Source organism: Canis lupus, chromosome 20 (assembly GCF_011100685.1).
Source record: "Canis lupus familiaris isolate Mischka breed German Shepherd chromosome 20, alternate assembly UU_Cfam_GSD_1.0, whole genome shotgun sequence".
NCBI classification, from domain to species: domain Eukaryota; kingdom Metazoa; phylum Chordata; class Mammalia; order Carnivora; family Canidae; genus Canis; species Canis lupus.
The window spans coordinates 25,983,500-26,001,481 of NC_049241.1; the positions used below are offsets into that span (position 1 = coordinate 25,983,500).

The following is a 17,982-nucleotide window of genomic DNA, read 5'->3' on the forward strand; positions in this document are numbered from 1 at the left end:
ATAAATTCTGCTTTACCAAGCAAAGAATTACAAACATTGCTTAGGATTTATTGAAGGACTCAGTGTAATTTATCTTCCTGGCCTTCCTTTAGAAGATGTGTGATGGGGATTGGATTAGTGGCATTCTAGTGCTATTTTTTTTATCATGTAGTCACTACATATTATTGAGCTGTATTTTTCAAACTTTGGCTGTTCATGAATCACCTTTATGGTTTTGTCCATATCTGAGCATAATATCTATTATTTACTTGGAATATTCTTTAAAATAACTTATTTTTTTAACTTAAGTTTTCAAAAGGAAACTCTAATCACTGCCATTACTATTATTTATTCAGTTACTTATTTTTTATTATATATAGCTGACTTTTAAAACAAGAAAGTCACTTTTAAAAAGTATTGCTTTTTCACTTAATTTGAAAAGTAAACTTTATATTAAAACCATGACTTCGTAGCTACATTTTTTAATCCACATTAAAAATATACACATTTATTAAAATAATAAAATGTAAAAATCCATCCAGGTACTATTTATTTATATTTTATTTTTAAAGATTCTTTTTTTTTTAATTTTTATTTATTTATGATAGTCACAGAGAGAGAGAGAGGCAGAGACACAGGCAGAGGGAGAAGCAGGCTCCATGCCCTGGGAGCCTGATGTGGGATTCGATCCCGGGTCTCCAGGATCGCGCCCTGGGCCAAAGGCAGGCGCCAAACCACTGTGCCACCCAGGGATCCCCCCAGGTACTATTTAGAATCACTTAGTACATTGAGTCAAATGTGGGGAGAAAGTGGCTCAAAGTGAAATGGATATTTCCTAAAAGAGTGACCAGCGTGCCACCATTGACACAGTTTTCTGTTAAAACTTGGCAAGGGTTTGCTCCCACCCCACATGACCCTGAGAGTCAAGCCTGCCATTCAGTTAAAGAGGTGCCACGTGGTATTCACAGGCTTCCTTTTTAAATAGTGCCCTGGTTTCCTCTTAAGGAGTCCCCTTATTAAGGGAAGGTGACCTTGACTTTGTAGGCACGTAAAGGTGCTGGCAGTAATGAATTTTTTATTTTCTGTGAAGCTAACTCTAAATTGGGTTTAGCATTATTCTGGTGCATATATATAAAAAAGTGACCAATTGAATTTCAAATGTAATGAGGAGGAAGTTTTGCTATTCATTACAGCCAGCTTTGTTTTTACTACTAGTAGGTTCTTTGCAACTAAACAATGCAGCTTTCCTCCTGACTTCTGAAATCACCATGTCTAGCTTGGTAGGAACCACATCTCTTCTAACCTATTCCAGAAATGAAATACAGTGTGTTCTGGTTTTCTAGTTAAAAAAAAATTTTTTTTCCCCAATGTGCTGAGAGATTCAGATGTGAAGCCTTGAAAAAAAACACAAAGTATTCTTTCTAAAACATGCAAATGTGTCTCTCCATCACCTAGGAAACTATTATGGGACACCCAAACCTCCTAGCCAGCCAGTCAGTGGGAAAGTGATCACAACGGATGCCTTGCAAAGCCTTCAGTCTGGCTCCAAGCAGTCGACCCCAAAGCGAACCAAATCCTACAATGATATGCAAAATGCTGGCATAGTCCATGCGGAGAATGAGGAGGAGGATGACGTTCCTGAAATGAACAGTAGCTTTACAGGTAAAGACCAGACCACCTTCCCCCTTGATGGACTTGGGATAAGGGGTGGTGAGAGGGTTTTGCAGAGAGCGAAGAAAAGGTATCTCTTCTCAAGAACTGTTCGGAAGGGTTGACAAAATTCAAACTGACCATGCAAAGCTTGAGGAAGGGGTGGTCTTTTCCATGATCTATCTCCATGATTCTTTGCAAGAATATTTTAACTTCTCCCAAATATCTTAAAAATGCTAGAGGGAAATGTCTATAGAAGGGAATCAAGAAGAATCAGCATTGTTTCCTTCACTTCAAAATGGTATGTATTAAGAATATTTGTGTTTTGTTCATTTATTTCTTGGTCTTGACACTGTTCTGTAATTATGCCTCGTGGCTTATAAAGAGAAATATGAGGACTTGCTTCACAGTTTAATATCCTTTGATGCTGTATGGAAGGCTGGTAGCATCCTTTTATCTTCCACCTTTGTAAATAGAGATTACAGTGGAATTGTATAGTGTTCAGTTAACTTGTTCAATTTTTCTATATCCCCTAACTGGAGAAAGATGGAAACATAATGGATACTTGATTATATCTTTTTAAAAAATATTTTATTTATTCATGAAGACACAGAGAGAGGCAGAGACACAGGCAGAGGGAAAGCCAGCTCCATGCAGGGATCCTGATGCAGGACTTGATTCCCCGGACTCTGGAATCACGCCCTGGGCCGAGGGCAGGCACTAAACCACTGAGCCACCCAGGGATCCCTATATTACATAGCATATAATACTCCTTGCATTATGCGTTTAAATATGCATTCAGGGGCATCTATGCCCAAGCTTAGGTATACCATATTTTATGAGGGGATCTTCAAGGACAATGCCTCTGAGTAAGACTATACAGGTTGAGTATTGCACAATTCGTAGGGGTACCATTCATAGAGACTATGGTGTATATTTCTTGGGTTAGTGTAGTGACCCAGAACTGTTCAAAGATATTTTTCACTATATGAAGGTTTGACCTTATATAGGGACTCACAACTGCGCAAGACAGGAGTCACTCCAGTTTATAGTATTGTGACTTTGAAGAACAGCTTGTTTCTTCTATTTTTCTTCTACTTTAGTAGTTTCCTCAATATTTAGTATATCACTCTGGGGGAATTCTCTATTTGCAGTATATGAGAACTTCCTCTCTCTTAGTGAACTTTCCTGACATCACCATACTTCTGTCATTACTTGATTAGACTAAATTCCAATAAAGGGGGAATTAAGCTTGTATTTTCCTCCTTGCATTAGCAAATCTAATAGAATATTTAGGGAAATACTTGTATTAGTTGAATGCTTCCTAGAACCCATATAAGCCTCTCTGAAGTTTTCTTTCTTTTTTTAAAAAGATTTTATTTATTTATTCATGAAAGACAGAGAAAGAGGCAGAGACACAGGCAGAGGGAGAAAGCAGGCTTCATGCAGGAAACCTGACATGGGACTCCATCCCAGGTCTCCAGGATCAGGCCCTGGGCTGAAAGTGGCGCTAAATTGCTGACCCACCCAGGCTGCCTCCTGAAGTTTTCTAATTCATTAAGCTCAGAAGCCTTAAATTCTTCAAGGTGACAATTAAAATAATTTCTGATGGTTTTATTGCTATAATAGTAACCCAATCTTTCTGCAAGAAGCATTGAGTAAAGGGAGATCTAGTTTGTTATCCTAGCTTCTTGGTTCATGGGTAAGGTTAAATCATATCTAAGTTCTCCCTTTCAGCTCTAGAATCTGATTCCATGAAAATCTCCATTTTCTAGTTAGAATGGTTAGGCCACGGGCTGACCCATAGTCATAATAGCTAGAAGAAATTTACCATCTTTTACATATGCATTTGTTGAGATCAGCTCATTTCACTTACTTAGAAATACATGATTCATGTATAGTAGTCCTTGCTGATAGAGAAGCAGATTATGAAGAAAAAGAGCTAATACTTCTTTTAAAAAGTAGCTAACATTATAATGTCTTGATCTTCCAATAAGTAAGGATAGCAAATGATAATATAACCCAAAGCATAGTTGTGGGCACAGAAATAAGACCTTCGGAATGATGTGCACTGAAATAGCTCTGCCATGTGGACTGGATGGTCCCCAAGAAATGTGTATCCCTTACTTATCCTCTTTATTAAGTAGATTTCTTGGTATAAAGCAAGAACAAAGTAGGATTTATTGACTCTAGGTTTTACTGCTCTTCCTGTTTCTAGCTACCATAAATCTTGATCTCTAGAAGGCTTGCCTCAGAAACTGACTCCATTAGAAGCTCACTTGAAATTCTGGCATCAGAGAAAAACTTTGGGGCCCAGGTCATCATTGCTAGAATCAGTTTGATCATTTGCTCTCCATACACCCACACAAAAGTCAAGTGGTAGCTGACTATCTTCTTTCGCTTCCTGTCCTTAACACCAAGAAAGCTGATAGGATGCAGAGAGAAATTATCTTCAGATACACATGTGATGGGCATCCTCAGTATGTTGAGTAAATGCCTCCTCACTTACCAATGCTATAACTATGACAGTTGACAACCTGTCATACCCTAACTCATATAAATTCTTTCAAATAATTGACACTACCCAGCCTATGATATGTGTATCAAACTAGCTATGTCAAAGCATTTTGCTCTCTGAACCACTTTAAGTAGCAATCCACCAGCTACTTGGTGCATAGAGTGACAATAACATAATGAGGTCTTGGCTCCTGGTTGGGAGAGTTATGATAAAGGAATGAGTGTTGTATCCACATAGAGAAACATGATGAAGCTATTAAAAATATTTACTGAGAGGGACGCCTGGGTGGCTCAGCAGTTGAGCGTCTGCCTTCGGCCCAGGGCGTGATCCTGGAGTCCTGATATTGAGTCCTGCACTGGGCTCCCTGCATGGAGCCTGCTTCTCTCTCTGCCTGTGTCTCTGCCTCTCTCTCTCTCTCTCTCTCTCTTTTTCTCTCTCTCTCGATGTCTCTCATGAATAAATAAATAAAATCTTAAAAAATTTTTAAAAATAAAAATATTTACTGAGATATTTTAATTAACATGCTGTTGCTACTATCTTAGGTGACTTCTGCTTTAGTCTTTTGAAGGAGGTACAAAGTGTGTGAATAATATTGGGAATGTTTATAGGCAAAAGAGCAAGAGACTGTGGCAAGAAGCATCCAGGGGACAGCCTCAATTCTTTTCTGTCATCAGTGACTGAGGCAAGAGCTGAGCAATGAAGAGTCATCCCAGATACTCCCTGTGGTACTGACTGTTGAGCACAAAGCAATAGGCCAGTCTTTTACAAACTGTGCCCAAATTATTGGCCTAAACGAGCCTTTGAGAATGAACACTCTTCATGCATGCTTCATGACCACTGACCAAAGCATACCACTGACCAAAGCACACAGTTATTTATACCAAATGAAAGCATTGGTATAAGTACCTTGTTTTAGACAGCTTGGAAAATCTGTAACAAACCACCATCCTTTAACTCCCTCTAAGAGACACCAAATGTTATTTAATTGTATTTTGAGGCTTTTCCTTTTTTTCTCTCAGCAGCCTCCCCTATTTTTGAACATGAGGTTGCTGATGTTTCTTTTCCATTAGCAGGCAATGATAAAGCATTGCTTTGGAATGTGAAGAGATGATATTACTATAAGAGCTAATGTTTCTCCGGCACTTTGTAAAGCTTTTTACACATATACTAGAGAGCTCTAATAGCTTGCCCAAGATCACAAAGCCAGTGAGTGTCAAACCCCAAAAGCTAACTTCAGAGCCTGCATGCTTATCCAGTGCTCTTTGTGTTTTAAATACAGAGTTTATTAGCTCTGTATGCAGTCAGAAATGCACCTAAATCTAAAAGTAGATATCCTATAATATAGGCTCTAGAAACGTATTTTTGATATGACCTTATATTCTCAAAGTCCCCTTCGGAAGCCCCCAAGTATGTGTATGTATATGTAAATGCTTGGGAGCTTCTTATTTCCTTTAAGTGAAAAAGTAATTTATGTTCATTTATGGTTTACAAGTCAATTTCACACAGATCCTAGAAACCACCTGGAAATGTTGAGAGCTAAGCAACCTAGGCATTAACTTCTCCATTTTGCTGGTGAGAACACCGAGGAATGGTGTGTACTCCCCTACTAGACAGTGGGAGAACCAGGCTTCCTTGTTCCCTCATCCATTCTGTATTCCAGTAATCATTCTACCTATCCTGTTTGGATCCATTAGCAACCGTTCTAAGAAAGTTATGGCAGTACTCTTAAATGTTTGGTAAATCACATGAAAGATTTTATGAAATCAAATGAAAAATTTTCTGAAATCAGAGTATATGTCAAAGTCAAAGCCATGATTAGGGCTATGAATTTTTAAGTCCGTATTTTGTCCCAGCATCTCATTGTTGGAATTCCTATTTTCTTTGAGAGAAAGATGGTTTAAGGTTCTGTTGAACTGGAAAGAAGACACAGAAAGCCAAACATGTCGAATTGTTTACATTAAATATCTATGGCTTTTTTTGTTTTTGTTTTTGTTTTTTGGTTAATCAATTAGATGGGAGGAATCCTTTGACAATGTATATATACCCATATCAAATCATCATCATGATGTATACTTTAAGTATCTTACCATTTTGTCAGTTATACGTCAGTGAAGCTAAAAAAATTCTTTTGATAAAAAATATCATGGCTTTTAGTATGTCAATCATACCTCAATAAAGCATTTTTTTAAAAGAAGACAAAATATATAACATACAAAATATTTGGATAATACAAAATAAGATCCAGTTGCTAGAAAGATTTTCATTTGTCTTTAGGAAATTACAGTTACTTAGATATCTTGCCAGTCTGCTAATATTCCCTCCCCATAGTTGAAGCTTTGGAACCCTGGCAGGCCCCCCCTTTTTTTTTTTTTTTAACTATACATCCTCAGTGTGAAGCCACATCATTTCACATTTATGTCCCACCGATTGCCATGCCTTTTTCCTGTTACACCCAGTTTCTATTAAAATGGGTTAATTAAAATTCTTTAGTAAAATTATTGAATGTCATCCATTGTCCTGGTACTTCTCTAGCTCTTAAATGTCGTGTTAAGAGATGATCACTGGCTCTAGTATATTGGCATTTCCAGTAGTAGGTTCCAGTCCTGAGTAGCCATGACGCCCACACTGAAGGCCAGGCACTTTGGTAAGCATTTTACTTGTCCTTAGTCCTTCAGTTCTCATGGCATGTGCATTGTTCCCACTTTACAGATGAGGAAACAGATGCTTAGAAAGGTTCCAAAGTCACACAGCTAGAAATAGGCAAACCTATGATTGTAGTCTGATATCACATTCATCATTTTTCTGCCAGTTTCCTAAAGGCCAGATGTGACCTGGAGAAAAGGTTACTCATAATAACTTTGATGAAGAAGAAACCGATGATGATGGCAGCTGACAAATGCTGTTAACCATATGCTAGACACTGTCCTGGCTTCTTTACTCATGTAGTCCTCCCCATAATCCTGTGGACTTGATATGATGATCTCCATTTTATAGATGAGGAAACCAAAGCATATAGAAGTTAATTGTGTTGCCCACATTAATAAGGGGTGAGGCCAGGCTTCAAAGTCAAGCAGTCTGGATCCTGAGTCAGTGCTTATAATCAGTAATCTCTCTTTTTTTTTCTCTCTTTTTTTCTTTTTTGGTTGTGCGATATTGCTTTATTATTATTTTTTTTTAAGGAATTGTGATTGAAATATTTGGAGTGTTTACCTAAATACACAGATTCCCACCTTCTCTTAAAAAGCCAGAGATCTAGAGATACTGAGTCCACTTTTCCTCAGGATGCTAATTACCGGGCAGCCCCGGTGGTGCAGCAGTTTAGCGCTGCCTGCAGCCTAGGGCGTGATCCTGGAGACCCTGGATCAAGTCCCACATCGGGCTCCCAGCATGGAGCCTGCTTCTCCCTCTGCCTATGTCTCTGCCTCTCTCTCTGTCTCTCTGTCTCTATGAATAAATAAATAAATAATCTTAAAAAAAAAAAAAAAGGATGCTAATTACCTGGCACTGAGTTCCTTGCTCCCTTCAGACAGGCTGCACTCTCTCTCTAGTACCCCTTCTAAATGTATCATTTGTGCCTCTGGCAGACCGAGGAGTTTGTCTCCTACTCTGGCCCCTTGGCAGTAGGACAAAACCCCTCCTAGAAGCTGACAGAGTCACTAGAAAATTCTTTATCTCTTTCCTGAAAATATGATTCTGGTACTTGAATCTTCATCACTAGGTGCTTTAAAAATGCACTTTTTGGAATCTTCTCCCAAATCTTTGTAGTAAGGAGTCAGAATCTGCATTTTAGCAGTCTTTCCAGGTGATTGTTATGTATCCATGTGAGATGTGTACATTCTAAAAATATCAGAAATGATTAAATGTTGGCTCCTAGAGACTAAGGGCGACTCTCTTAAATCTTGCCAAGTTTTGAATTTATTTTTTATTGATAGTAATTTCGAAATATTTCTTCCATGTTGGCCTCATTTCCTTTTTTCTACTTCAAAATCCCAGTTGCTTTTTTTTTTTTTTAAGATTTTATTTATTCATGAGAGACAGAGAGAGAGAGAGAGAGAGAGAGGCAGAGACATAGGCAGAGGAAGAAGCAGGCTTTATGCAGGGATCCAGGTGTGGGACTTGATCCTGGAACTCCAGGATCACGGCCTGAGCCAAAGGTAGAGGCTCAACCACTGAGCCACCCAGGTGTCCCTCCAGTTGCTTTCTTAATCTCCAGTCATGGATACATATTGTAAAACCAACTCAAACTGGCTTAAGCAAGAATTTAGGGGATCAAGCAATTGAAGAGGCTGGGAGCACATAGAATCAATGGCTCAATCAAAGGCATGAGGTGACTTTACCTCTCATTTCTGCTTTCCTCTGTGGAGCCTCAATTCTAAGGCAGGTCTTGCCAAGCTTGTCAAGATGGCCACCAGCACCTGTGGCATGAGAGTCTGTCAGCTTCATAATTTCAGCATCAGGAGGGTAATTGCAGGCAATTTCAATGCCTGGTTTGGTTTGGATTATGTTCCTTATCTGATCACAGACAAAAGTGATAGTGCCACTTAGGCCCACCACATGGGCTAGGAATGGGTTTAAGTGAGCCCCCACCTGGACCACGAGGACTTTGAATGGATGGATTTCTAAAGGGAGGTCTGAGAGGTGATTCTAGGAAAAGATGAGAGAGATGCATGGCAGCCTGCAATGGTGATGGATTTTTGGTGGAGGTGCTTAATAGGCTTAACATGTCCTCCATCCAAACTTTGAATTACCCTCATTCTTATGTGTGTCATTGAGCGCTACTCATTGGAGAAAGATTTGAAAACAGCCTTTTATTATTCCTCAGTCTGCTTTCAGAAATCAGAAATGTCTACAGGAGAATTACTGTGGGAGATAGAAAATAACTACAACCCTTGATTATTATGTTTTAAAGCCCCATGGAGACTGATGTTTAATATTCTTGGCCTCTATAAAAATTCAGCCAGAATGTCAACAGTGCCATTTGTGGATACTTTGATGACATCAACTCTTGATGTTTCTAGTTAATAAGGAGGCAAGGAGATTCATGTACTTAGAGTCTTCTTTTAAGGCCCAAGTCAAGTTAGTCCACCCACATGATCCTGTTCTGGGGGTAACTGTCTTGGTTTTCACAGGAACATTCCCCTCACTTTTCCAAAAGAGGCTCGACTCTGACTCATTGGTATAGCTGTGTCTATATTCTAAAGTTCTGTATACTTTCCAGTTTGATATGCCAGTCTTTGATCTTTGCCATTGTCTACCAAAAATGTTTTAAATAATTGATACAAAAATGGATAATGATGCCACTATACCTGTGTTTGCAGCATGGACTTTCTTCTTGCTCTCCAGGGACGTCTGAATCATGAAGCCAAATGATACCTAAGAGCAAGAGTATGGCTCATTCTGTGTTTTGATGGCCTTATTAATACAAGAGACTTGAGGTTTTGAGTCATGAATTTGTTCTTTGGCTTTTCCAAGATTTTGAGCAATGCATTATTTGAGCATGTCTATCTCTTCTTTCTTTTTAGGTCTAATAAATGTGGTATGTCATTTTGATTTCTATTGAAAGAATTTCCATCTAAATAAAACAGAATAGAGTTGATGGTGAGCAATTAAGAAAGAGTGAGGGCTTTTAAGAATACAGACACAAACAGTAGTGAACTCCTTGGCTTGGGATATGATTGATGAATTTCTTTTCTCTATCTCCCTGCAATTTAACAGCCGATTCTGGTGACCAAGAAGAACACACTCTCCAAGAAGCAGCACTACCGCCTGTGAATAGTAGCATCGTCGCTGCTCCCATCACGGACGCTTCTCAGAAGTTCCCTCAATACCTACCTCTTTGTGCAGAGGATAATTTAGGTCCTCTACCTGAGAACTGGGAGATGGCCTACACCGAAAATGGAGAAGTCTATTTTATAGAGTAAAGTATACCATTCCTCCTCCCTGAAGTACTTCTTTTCTGTCATCTCCCCTTCCTTCCTGCTCCCTAGTGGCCGCACTGGTAAATTACATCTAAAAGGACCCACCACCTGCTTGATGGTATTCTTTTAGGCAATTTAACCAGCTTTGTCCAAAAAAGCAATTAGCATAGCATCTTAATCATTGGATCTGAGGAGCTTGAAGAAGCATAAGGTTAATAATTCCCCTAAATATCCCATTATCCCTATAATGGCATAGTATATAAAATATATGGAGCCATTAGGAAGAGCTAAATCCTCTGCTTATTCTTTCTTAATTGGATGGCAGGAATTTTTGTTTTTTATTGTTTGGTTGTGTTCTAAGAGTTCTTCTTACATTCTGGATATAATTCCTTTATCCTCTGTGGTTTGTCAACATTCTCCCCAAGCCTGAGTTTTCTTATCATTGTCTTGACTATGTCTTTTGAAAAGCCTGAAGTTCTTAATTCTGAGGAAGTCTGATTTATCAGTGTTTTTCTTTTGGGGGCTGTGCTTTTAGTGTGCTGGCTGAGAAATTTTTGCTTAAATCAAAGTTATAAAGCTGTCATTTTCTGCTATCTTTGTTCTAGAAATTTTATGGTTTACATTTTACATTTAGGTCTCTGATCCATTTTGAGTCTTTTTTCTTTCCCCCCATGGTGCAAGTACATAGATTAAAATTTGAGAATACAGGACCACCCCCCACACCCACCCTTATCTGCAGTCTCACTTTCCATGGTTTTAGTTACTCGTGGTCAGCTGTGTTCTGGAAACAGAGGATCTTCCTGATATATTGTCAAAAGATCAGTACTAGCCTAATGCTGCATTACAATGTTTTTATCATTCACCTCACTTCATCTCACCACATAGACATTTTATCATTCACATCATTATAAGAAGAAAGGTGAATAGAGTGCACTAAGGTATTTTGAGAGAGAGAGAAAGCCTACATTCATATAACCTTTTTTATACTATATTATTATAATTGTTTTATTTTACTATTAGTTATTGTTGTTAATCTCTGTGCCTGATTTATAAATTAAATTCATCATAGGTATGCATGTATAGGGGAAGACATAGTATACTTAGGATTCAGTACTGTCTATAGTTTCAGGCATCTACTAGAGGTCTTAGAACTGAGCTCCTGTGGATAAAGGGGGACTACAGTATATAGATATGGAAAGTCTTTCAAAATTAAAAAACCTATATATGTATCTTATTTGTGTGTGTATATTTACATATATAATGCACATTGTTAAAGGTAAACATTTAGTAAATAACCTTTACTAAAAATTGAAAAATACACAGTTGTAACCATTCTAAAAACTCTAAGATAATATAACTTTTTAATGAGTAATAGTCAATTTTTAAAATGCTGCTCTTTGGCTTTATTATCAAAATTCTCTGTTAAGATTTACCATGGTTTTTTTTTATGTACCACTAAAAAAGGAAAACAGAATGGCCAATTAAACTATAAAATAAATTAAAATATACGTAAATCTGTTATACTCAAATAGATTGAAAGTCTGCTGTTCAGTGAACAATAACAAGACAAAACTGACAAAGAAAAAAAAATTAAAAAGACACAAATTACTAGCATTAGGACTTAAACAGGGAATCACTGCAGACCCTGAAGACATTAAAAGGTAATCAGAAAGTGCTGCCAGCAAATCTACACACATAAATTTGACAACTTAGATAAAATGGCCCAATTTCGTGAGAAGCATGAACTACCACAACCCATCCAATATGAAATAGATAATTTAACTAGCTCTATAACTATTAAGGAAAATGAATTTGTCATTTAAAAACTCGTGAAAAAGAAATCTCCAGGCCCAGATGGTTTCACTGGAGAAGGGCTCAAAGAATAAAACTTCTACAGTCTCCTTCTGAAAATAGAAGTGGAGGAAGGAACACTTAGCATATATGTGTATGAAGCTATTGTTACCTTGTTACCAAAAACGAAGATACTCTAAGAAAAAAGGAAACTACAGAGTTGTAGCACAGGGGCGGCTGAGTGGGTGAGCATCTGACTCCATTTCTGCTCAGGTCATGATCTCAGGGTCCTAGGATCAAGCCCTGCATTGGACTCCATGCTCATCTCAGAGTCTGCTTGAAATTCTTTACTTTTGCCTTCTCCCACTGGCATCTTCTCACAATAAATAAATACATACAATTTTAAAAAGAAAAGAAAAGAAAAAGAACTCTACACTATGACCAAGTGGGAATTATCCCGGGGATACAAAATTGGTTCACTATGTGAAACATTCATAAATATAATCTACCGTATTAAGATAGTAAGGAAAAAAATCACATGATCACATTCATCAATGCAGTAAAAGTGCTTGACAAAATTCAGCACTCATTCATGATAAAAATAGCAGAGGGAAATTTTCTTGACTTTATAATATCTACCAAAAATAACATTATACTTAGTGGTAAAATACAAAAAAAAAAAAAAACCATTAATGATTATAAAAAAAAACCTTCCCCTGCAAGATTGGGGACTAGCCAAGGATATTAGCTCTCACCACTCCTTTTTTTTTTTTTTTAAGGTTTTATTTATTTATTAGAGGTGGGGAGAAGCCAGAGGGAGAGGGACAAGCAGACTCCACACTGAGATTGGAGCCCCACTTAGGACTTGATCTTACAACCCTGAGATCATAACCTGAGCTGAAACCAAGAGTCAGTCACTTAACCAACTAAGCTACCTGGGCATCCCACCTCCCACCATTCTTAATCAACATGATCTTGGAAGTTCTAGCCAGGATAATAAATCACGAAAAGGAAATAAAAGACCTACAGATTGAAAAAGAAGGAATAAAACTATCCCTCTATGCAGATTACATGAGTGTACATAAGAAATGTACAAAATCACAAAAAGTGTTCAAAAAAGTTTTAAAAGAAGTGAGTTCAGCAAGATCACAAGACAAAAGATAAGCACACATGTGTATCTATATGAACATGTGGACAACAAAATTCAAAATAAAATTCACATTTACTTGCAGAAAAACACCATTTATATGTAAATCTAACAAAACATGGACAGGATGTTGTATGCTACAAACTACAAAATATTGGTGAAAGAAATCAAAGAAAATCTAAACAAATTGAAAAGTGTCCCCTATTCATGGATTGAAAGACTCAATTGTATAGTAAAGATGTCACCTCTCCCAAAATGAATATACAGGTTTAATGCAAATCCTGTCAAAATCTCAGTGAGGTTTTTTGTTAACATAGATAAGTTTATTTTAAAATTTATGTAGAGGGGCAAAAGAACTAGGATAGCTAGAAAACTTTGTGGTTTGGTTTGGTTTTGTTTTAACCCACAACCCTGAGATGAGAACCTGAGCTGAGATCAAGAGTCAGACAGTTAACCAACTGAGCCACGCAGGTGTTCCTAGAACAGTTTTGAAAGGAAAGAATAAAGTTAGAGTAATCAGTATACTGGATATCAAGACTTCTAGAACCTTAGTAACAAAGGCTGTGTGGTATTGGTGAAGAAATGGGCACGTAGGTCAACAAAACCCAGAAACAGATCTACAGATATATGCAAATGATTTTCAACAAAGATGCCAAAACACTTTAATTCAGGGAAGATAGCCATTTCAAGGAAGTGGTACCAGATTAAGCATTTAGCCAGAAGTAAATAAATTAACCTCAACCTCAACGTCACACCTTTATACAAAAAGTTAACTCACAATAGATCATCACAGACTTAAATGTAAAGCATAATGCAGTTATACTTTTTGGGAATAAATGTTTGGGGTGCTCAAGGACTTTTGTTTTTAGACTTGATATCAAAAACACAAACCCTATAAGTAATCATTGATAAATACGATGTCATCAAAATGAAAAACATTTGCTTCAGGAAAGACCCCAATAAGAGGATGAAATGCAAACTACAGACTGGAAGAAAATATTTGCAAACCCCATATCTGAAAATGGATTGTTATCTAGAGTATATAAAGAGCTCTCAAAACTCAACAGTAATATTAAAAAAATTCAATTAGAAAGTGAACCACAGACATTTCACTGAAGCCGATATACAGATGGCAAATAAGCACATGAAAAAATGTTCACCATCATTAGCCATTAGGGAAATGCAAGTTAAAATTACAAAGATATCATTACATGCCTATTAAGATGGTTAAAATAAAAAAATAGTAATAACAGTAAACGATGGCAAAGATGCAAACTAGATCATTGCTGGTGGGTATGTAAAATTGTATGGCATTCTGGAAAACAGTTGGGGAGTTTCTTATAAAACTAAACATGCAACTACCATATAACCCACCAGTTGCACATTTGGCCAGAGAAGTGAACACTTAACATTCACACAAAAAACTGGACATGAATGTTTATAGTAGATTTATTCCAAATAGCCAAAATCTGGAAACAACCTACATATCCTTCAGTAGATAAACTCTGGTACATTCATGCCATGAAATACTACTTGGAATAAAAAGAACTAATTATCATTATATGCAATAACCTTGATGGGAATTCTGCTGAATGAAAGATAGGAGCAGACCCCAAAGATTATGTATGTTTGATTCCACAGAACATTTTTGCAATGAAAAAACCATAGAAATGGTGAACATCGGTTAGTGATTGCTAGGGATTTAAAAAGGGTTTTGGGGGGCAGGGATTGGAAGAAAACCAGGTGTGGCTATAAAAGGGTAACATGAGGATCTTTATGATGATGAAAATGTTTTGTATCTTGACCATATGCAGATCAGTATCCCAGTTGTGACATTGTACTTTAGTTTTGTAGGATATTACCATTGGGGGAATCTGGGTACAGGGCAGGTGGGATCACTCTTTTGTTGTTGTTGTTGTTGTTGTTTTTCATTTTACAGATTTTATTTATTCACGAGAGACACAGAGAGAGAGGCACAGACCCAGGCAGAGGGAGAAGCAGGCTCCATGCAGGGAGCCCTATGTGGGACTTGATCCCGGGACTCCAGGATCATGCCCTGAGCCTAAGGCAGATATTCAACCGCTGAGCCACCCAGGAGTCCCTCTTATGTTCTTTTTTACAACTACAATATCTTAAAATACAAAAGTATTTTTTTTAATTCTCTTCTTTTTAAAATATATTTTATTTAGGGGATCCCTGGATGGCTCAGCAGTTTAGCGCCTGCCTTCGGCCCAGGGCATGATCCTGAAGTCCGAGGATCGAACCCCACATTGGGCTCCCTGCATGGAGCGTGCTTCTCCCTCTGCCTGTGTCTCTGCCCCTCTCTCTCTCTCTCTCTCTCTCTCTCTCTCTCTGTCTCTCATGAATATGTAAATAAAATCTTTAAAAAAAATTGAAAAAATAAAAATAAAATAAAAATTAAAAATATTCTATTTAAATTCAGTTTGTCAACATGTAACACCCAGTGCTCATCTCATCAAAAGTATTTTTTTTAAATCATAAATAATCTTCTTCCCAGCAATGACTATTTTTACTATCTTGCTGGTTTAGGAATAGTGCAGACCATGGGTCTTGGTGTTGGACTCCTGGTTTTGATTGCCAATGTTGCTAGGTATCAACTAAGTAGCCTGGTACAAATTTCCTCACCTCTGTCCTCATTTTTCTCATCTTAGAATATATTAATACTTCCCTCATAGGGTTATTGTGATGGCTTGTAAATTGTGACATACGTGTAAAAGAACAGATTCTGCTAGTTGTAAGTGAACAAAGAAGTAACATCAGTGATGATAGTTGTTACTGTTTTACCTTTCATTAGTTTTTTTCCCCCTTTTTATACAGTTGAGGTGATTTGTATGTGCATTTGCATATTGTTTTTCACTGAAACCATTAGTGTTTTTGACAATAAGATTTGAATCTCAAATAATTGTGGCAATGTTTTTCAGCGTTTACAACCTAAACTTCAGATGTCCCAAAACAATTAAGGTTACTACCTAAACCTCAAAAAAAAAAATTTTTTTTTTTAATTTCTTATTTTCATTTCTGGTTGTAACTTGAACTACTACTGGCCTTCTTTGAACTTGCACAGAGTGGCCTGGGAGTCATGGAGAACTTTGTCCCAGGGTACTGAGCTTTTTCTGGGCAGTTCCTCCAGATGTTCTCATGATGCTTCTAACATGGTTGCTGGGCAGTAATCTTGGGAATACTGCTGTACAATTTCAGACCGTCAAGGCCTGGCTCAGCATCCGTTGAAACACTTCATCTGGAGTTGGGCTGTGCCCTCCAGAAAGTAGACAGTTCAGCTGCTTCAAGCTTTGTGAGGTTTTTTGGCCCAAGTCCTATTTATGATAGGTAATTTCAAGTTGCCTTCACTCTGTGTGCAACGTAATTCAGTATGCTGTGATTAATGATAGGTATTAGCAGCTGTGAGCCAATTGCATGAATTGAGGTAGTTTCGCAGTGTCAGGGGAAATCTTATGTAATATAATGAGTGAAATAGCAGCCTTCTTTGTGAATTCCAGCATCCAAGGTTTAAGTCAGAGACAAATTTAAAGCAAATTGGAGTTTGCTCTTCTGCAAAGGTGAAGACATAAAATAAGTCTGGACAAGGAGAGACCGTATAGACAAAGAGTATCATTTGAAACTCATTTTTCAGAAATAAAACTGGTGTCACATTTTAAGCTTTCTGTAATGGAATGGTTATACCTTAGATGAGTTAAAAAGTCTACCTAAGGCCCTTCCCGAGCCTTTTCTAACTCTAAACTTGGGCTCTCTTCTGGGTTGGTTTTGCTGTTGGAAAATAGCTTTGCTCTAGTTGAGGGGAAATGTTCAAGAATGTGTAATTCTTTTGCCGTTGAGCTTTTTGCTTTTTTTTTTTTTTTTCCTTTTCAAATGTATTTGTTTTTGTTTCTCGATTTCAGCCATAATACAAAAACAACATCTTGGTTAGACCCTCGGTGCCTGAACAAGCAGCAGAAGCCTCTGGAAGAGTGTGAAGATGATGGTAAGGGGCTAGGAAGAGGTCTTGGTTCAAGTGAGTTGGGGGCTCATTCATAGGTGTAAATTTTAAGGTTTTAGAGCAAGAGCAACCAGGTTTTAACAATTGAGTTTTTAAAAGGTAATCCAATTTCTAGTAAATGAACTGTAGTTTCCAAAAGCAGCAGGGGAATCAGAATTGTTTTTAAAGGAATGATTTGTTTACACATGAATACAGATTCATGCTAGTATCTCCATTAGAAGTCACTTTAAGACAAACTGTTTCGGGGGATCCCTGGGTAGCTCAGCGGTTTGGCGCCTGCCTTTGGCCCAGGGTGCGATCCTGGAGCCCGGGGATCGGGTCCCGCATCAGGCTCCTGGCATGGAGCCTGCTTCTCCCTCCCTCTGCCTCTCTCTCTCTCTATGTCTATCATAAATAAATAAATCTTTAAAAAAAATAATAATAAGACAAACTGTTTCGATGAAGATGTAACCTCTACCTTCAGGACCATGGAAAAAAAACTCTAGAAAAATCTCTGGGAATAGAGAAAAAAAGATGCTCTGGTTACTTACCTATTGGATCCTAATCCTATATTACAAAGTCTCAAAGGAAAAAATCAAGACCTTTTATTGAATTCTACATGTTTCATAACTTGACACAGGGAAAGCAGATTGTGACTTCTTTGGGAATTTCTGTGTAATTTAGAATATATCCTAATTATCTGAAAAGTACATTTTTCTAAGAGAGAGCCTGAGGTGTTACCCTTAGCCCAACTTTCCCTGTTAATCTCAAAAAAGAATCAATTGGCTATAAGAGTTACTATTTTGAAGATTTCATTTCAGGGTTTTAGGATTTCTAATTACTTTTCCAAAATGAAAAAAAAAATTAGAAGAAATATGTTTCTTTTCAGTACACCGAAGTCTATCCCAAGTTCTACCAAAATTACTTTTTTGACATGGACGAATTAAAAGGGAAATGGTTTGTTTTGCTACTCATTATTCATCTC

At 37.5% G+C, this 17,982-nt stretch overlaps 1 protein-coding gene across 1 annotated transcript in view; it reads left to right on the forward strand.

Moving 5' to 3' along the window:
* MAGI1 (membrane associated guanylate kinase, WW and PDZ domain containing 1) overlaps positions 1-17,982 on the forward strand; it is a 637,460-nt gene that overhangs the window by 524,052 nt on the left and 95,426 nt on the right. The window contains 3 exon segments of the mRNA XM_038565915.1: positions 1,435-1,641; positions 9,863-10,064; positions 16,921-17,003. Coding sequence (XP_038421843.1) covers positions 1,435-1,641; positions 9,863-10,064; positions 16,921-17,003 — 492 coding nt within the window.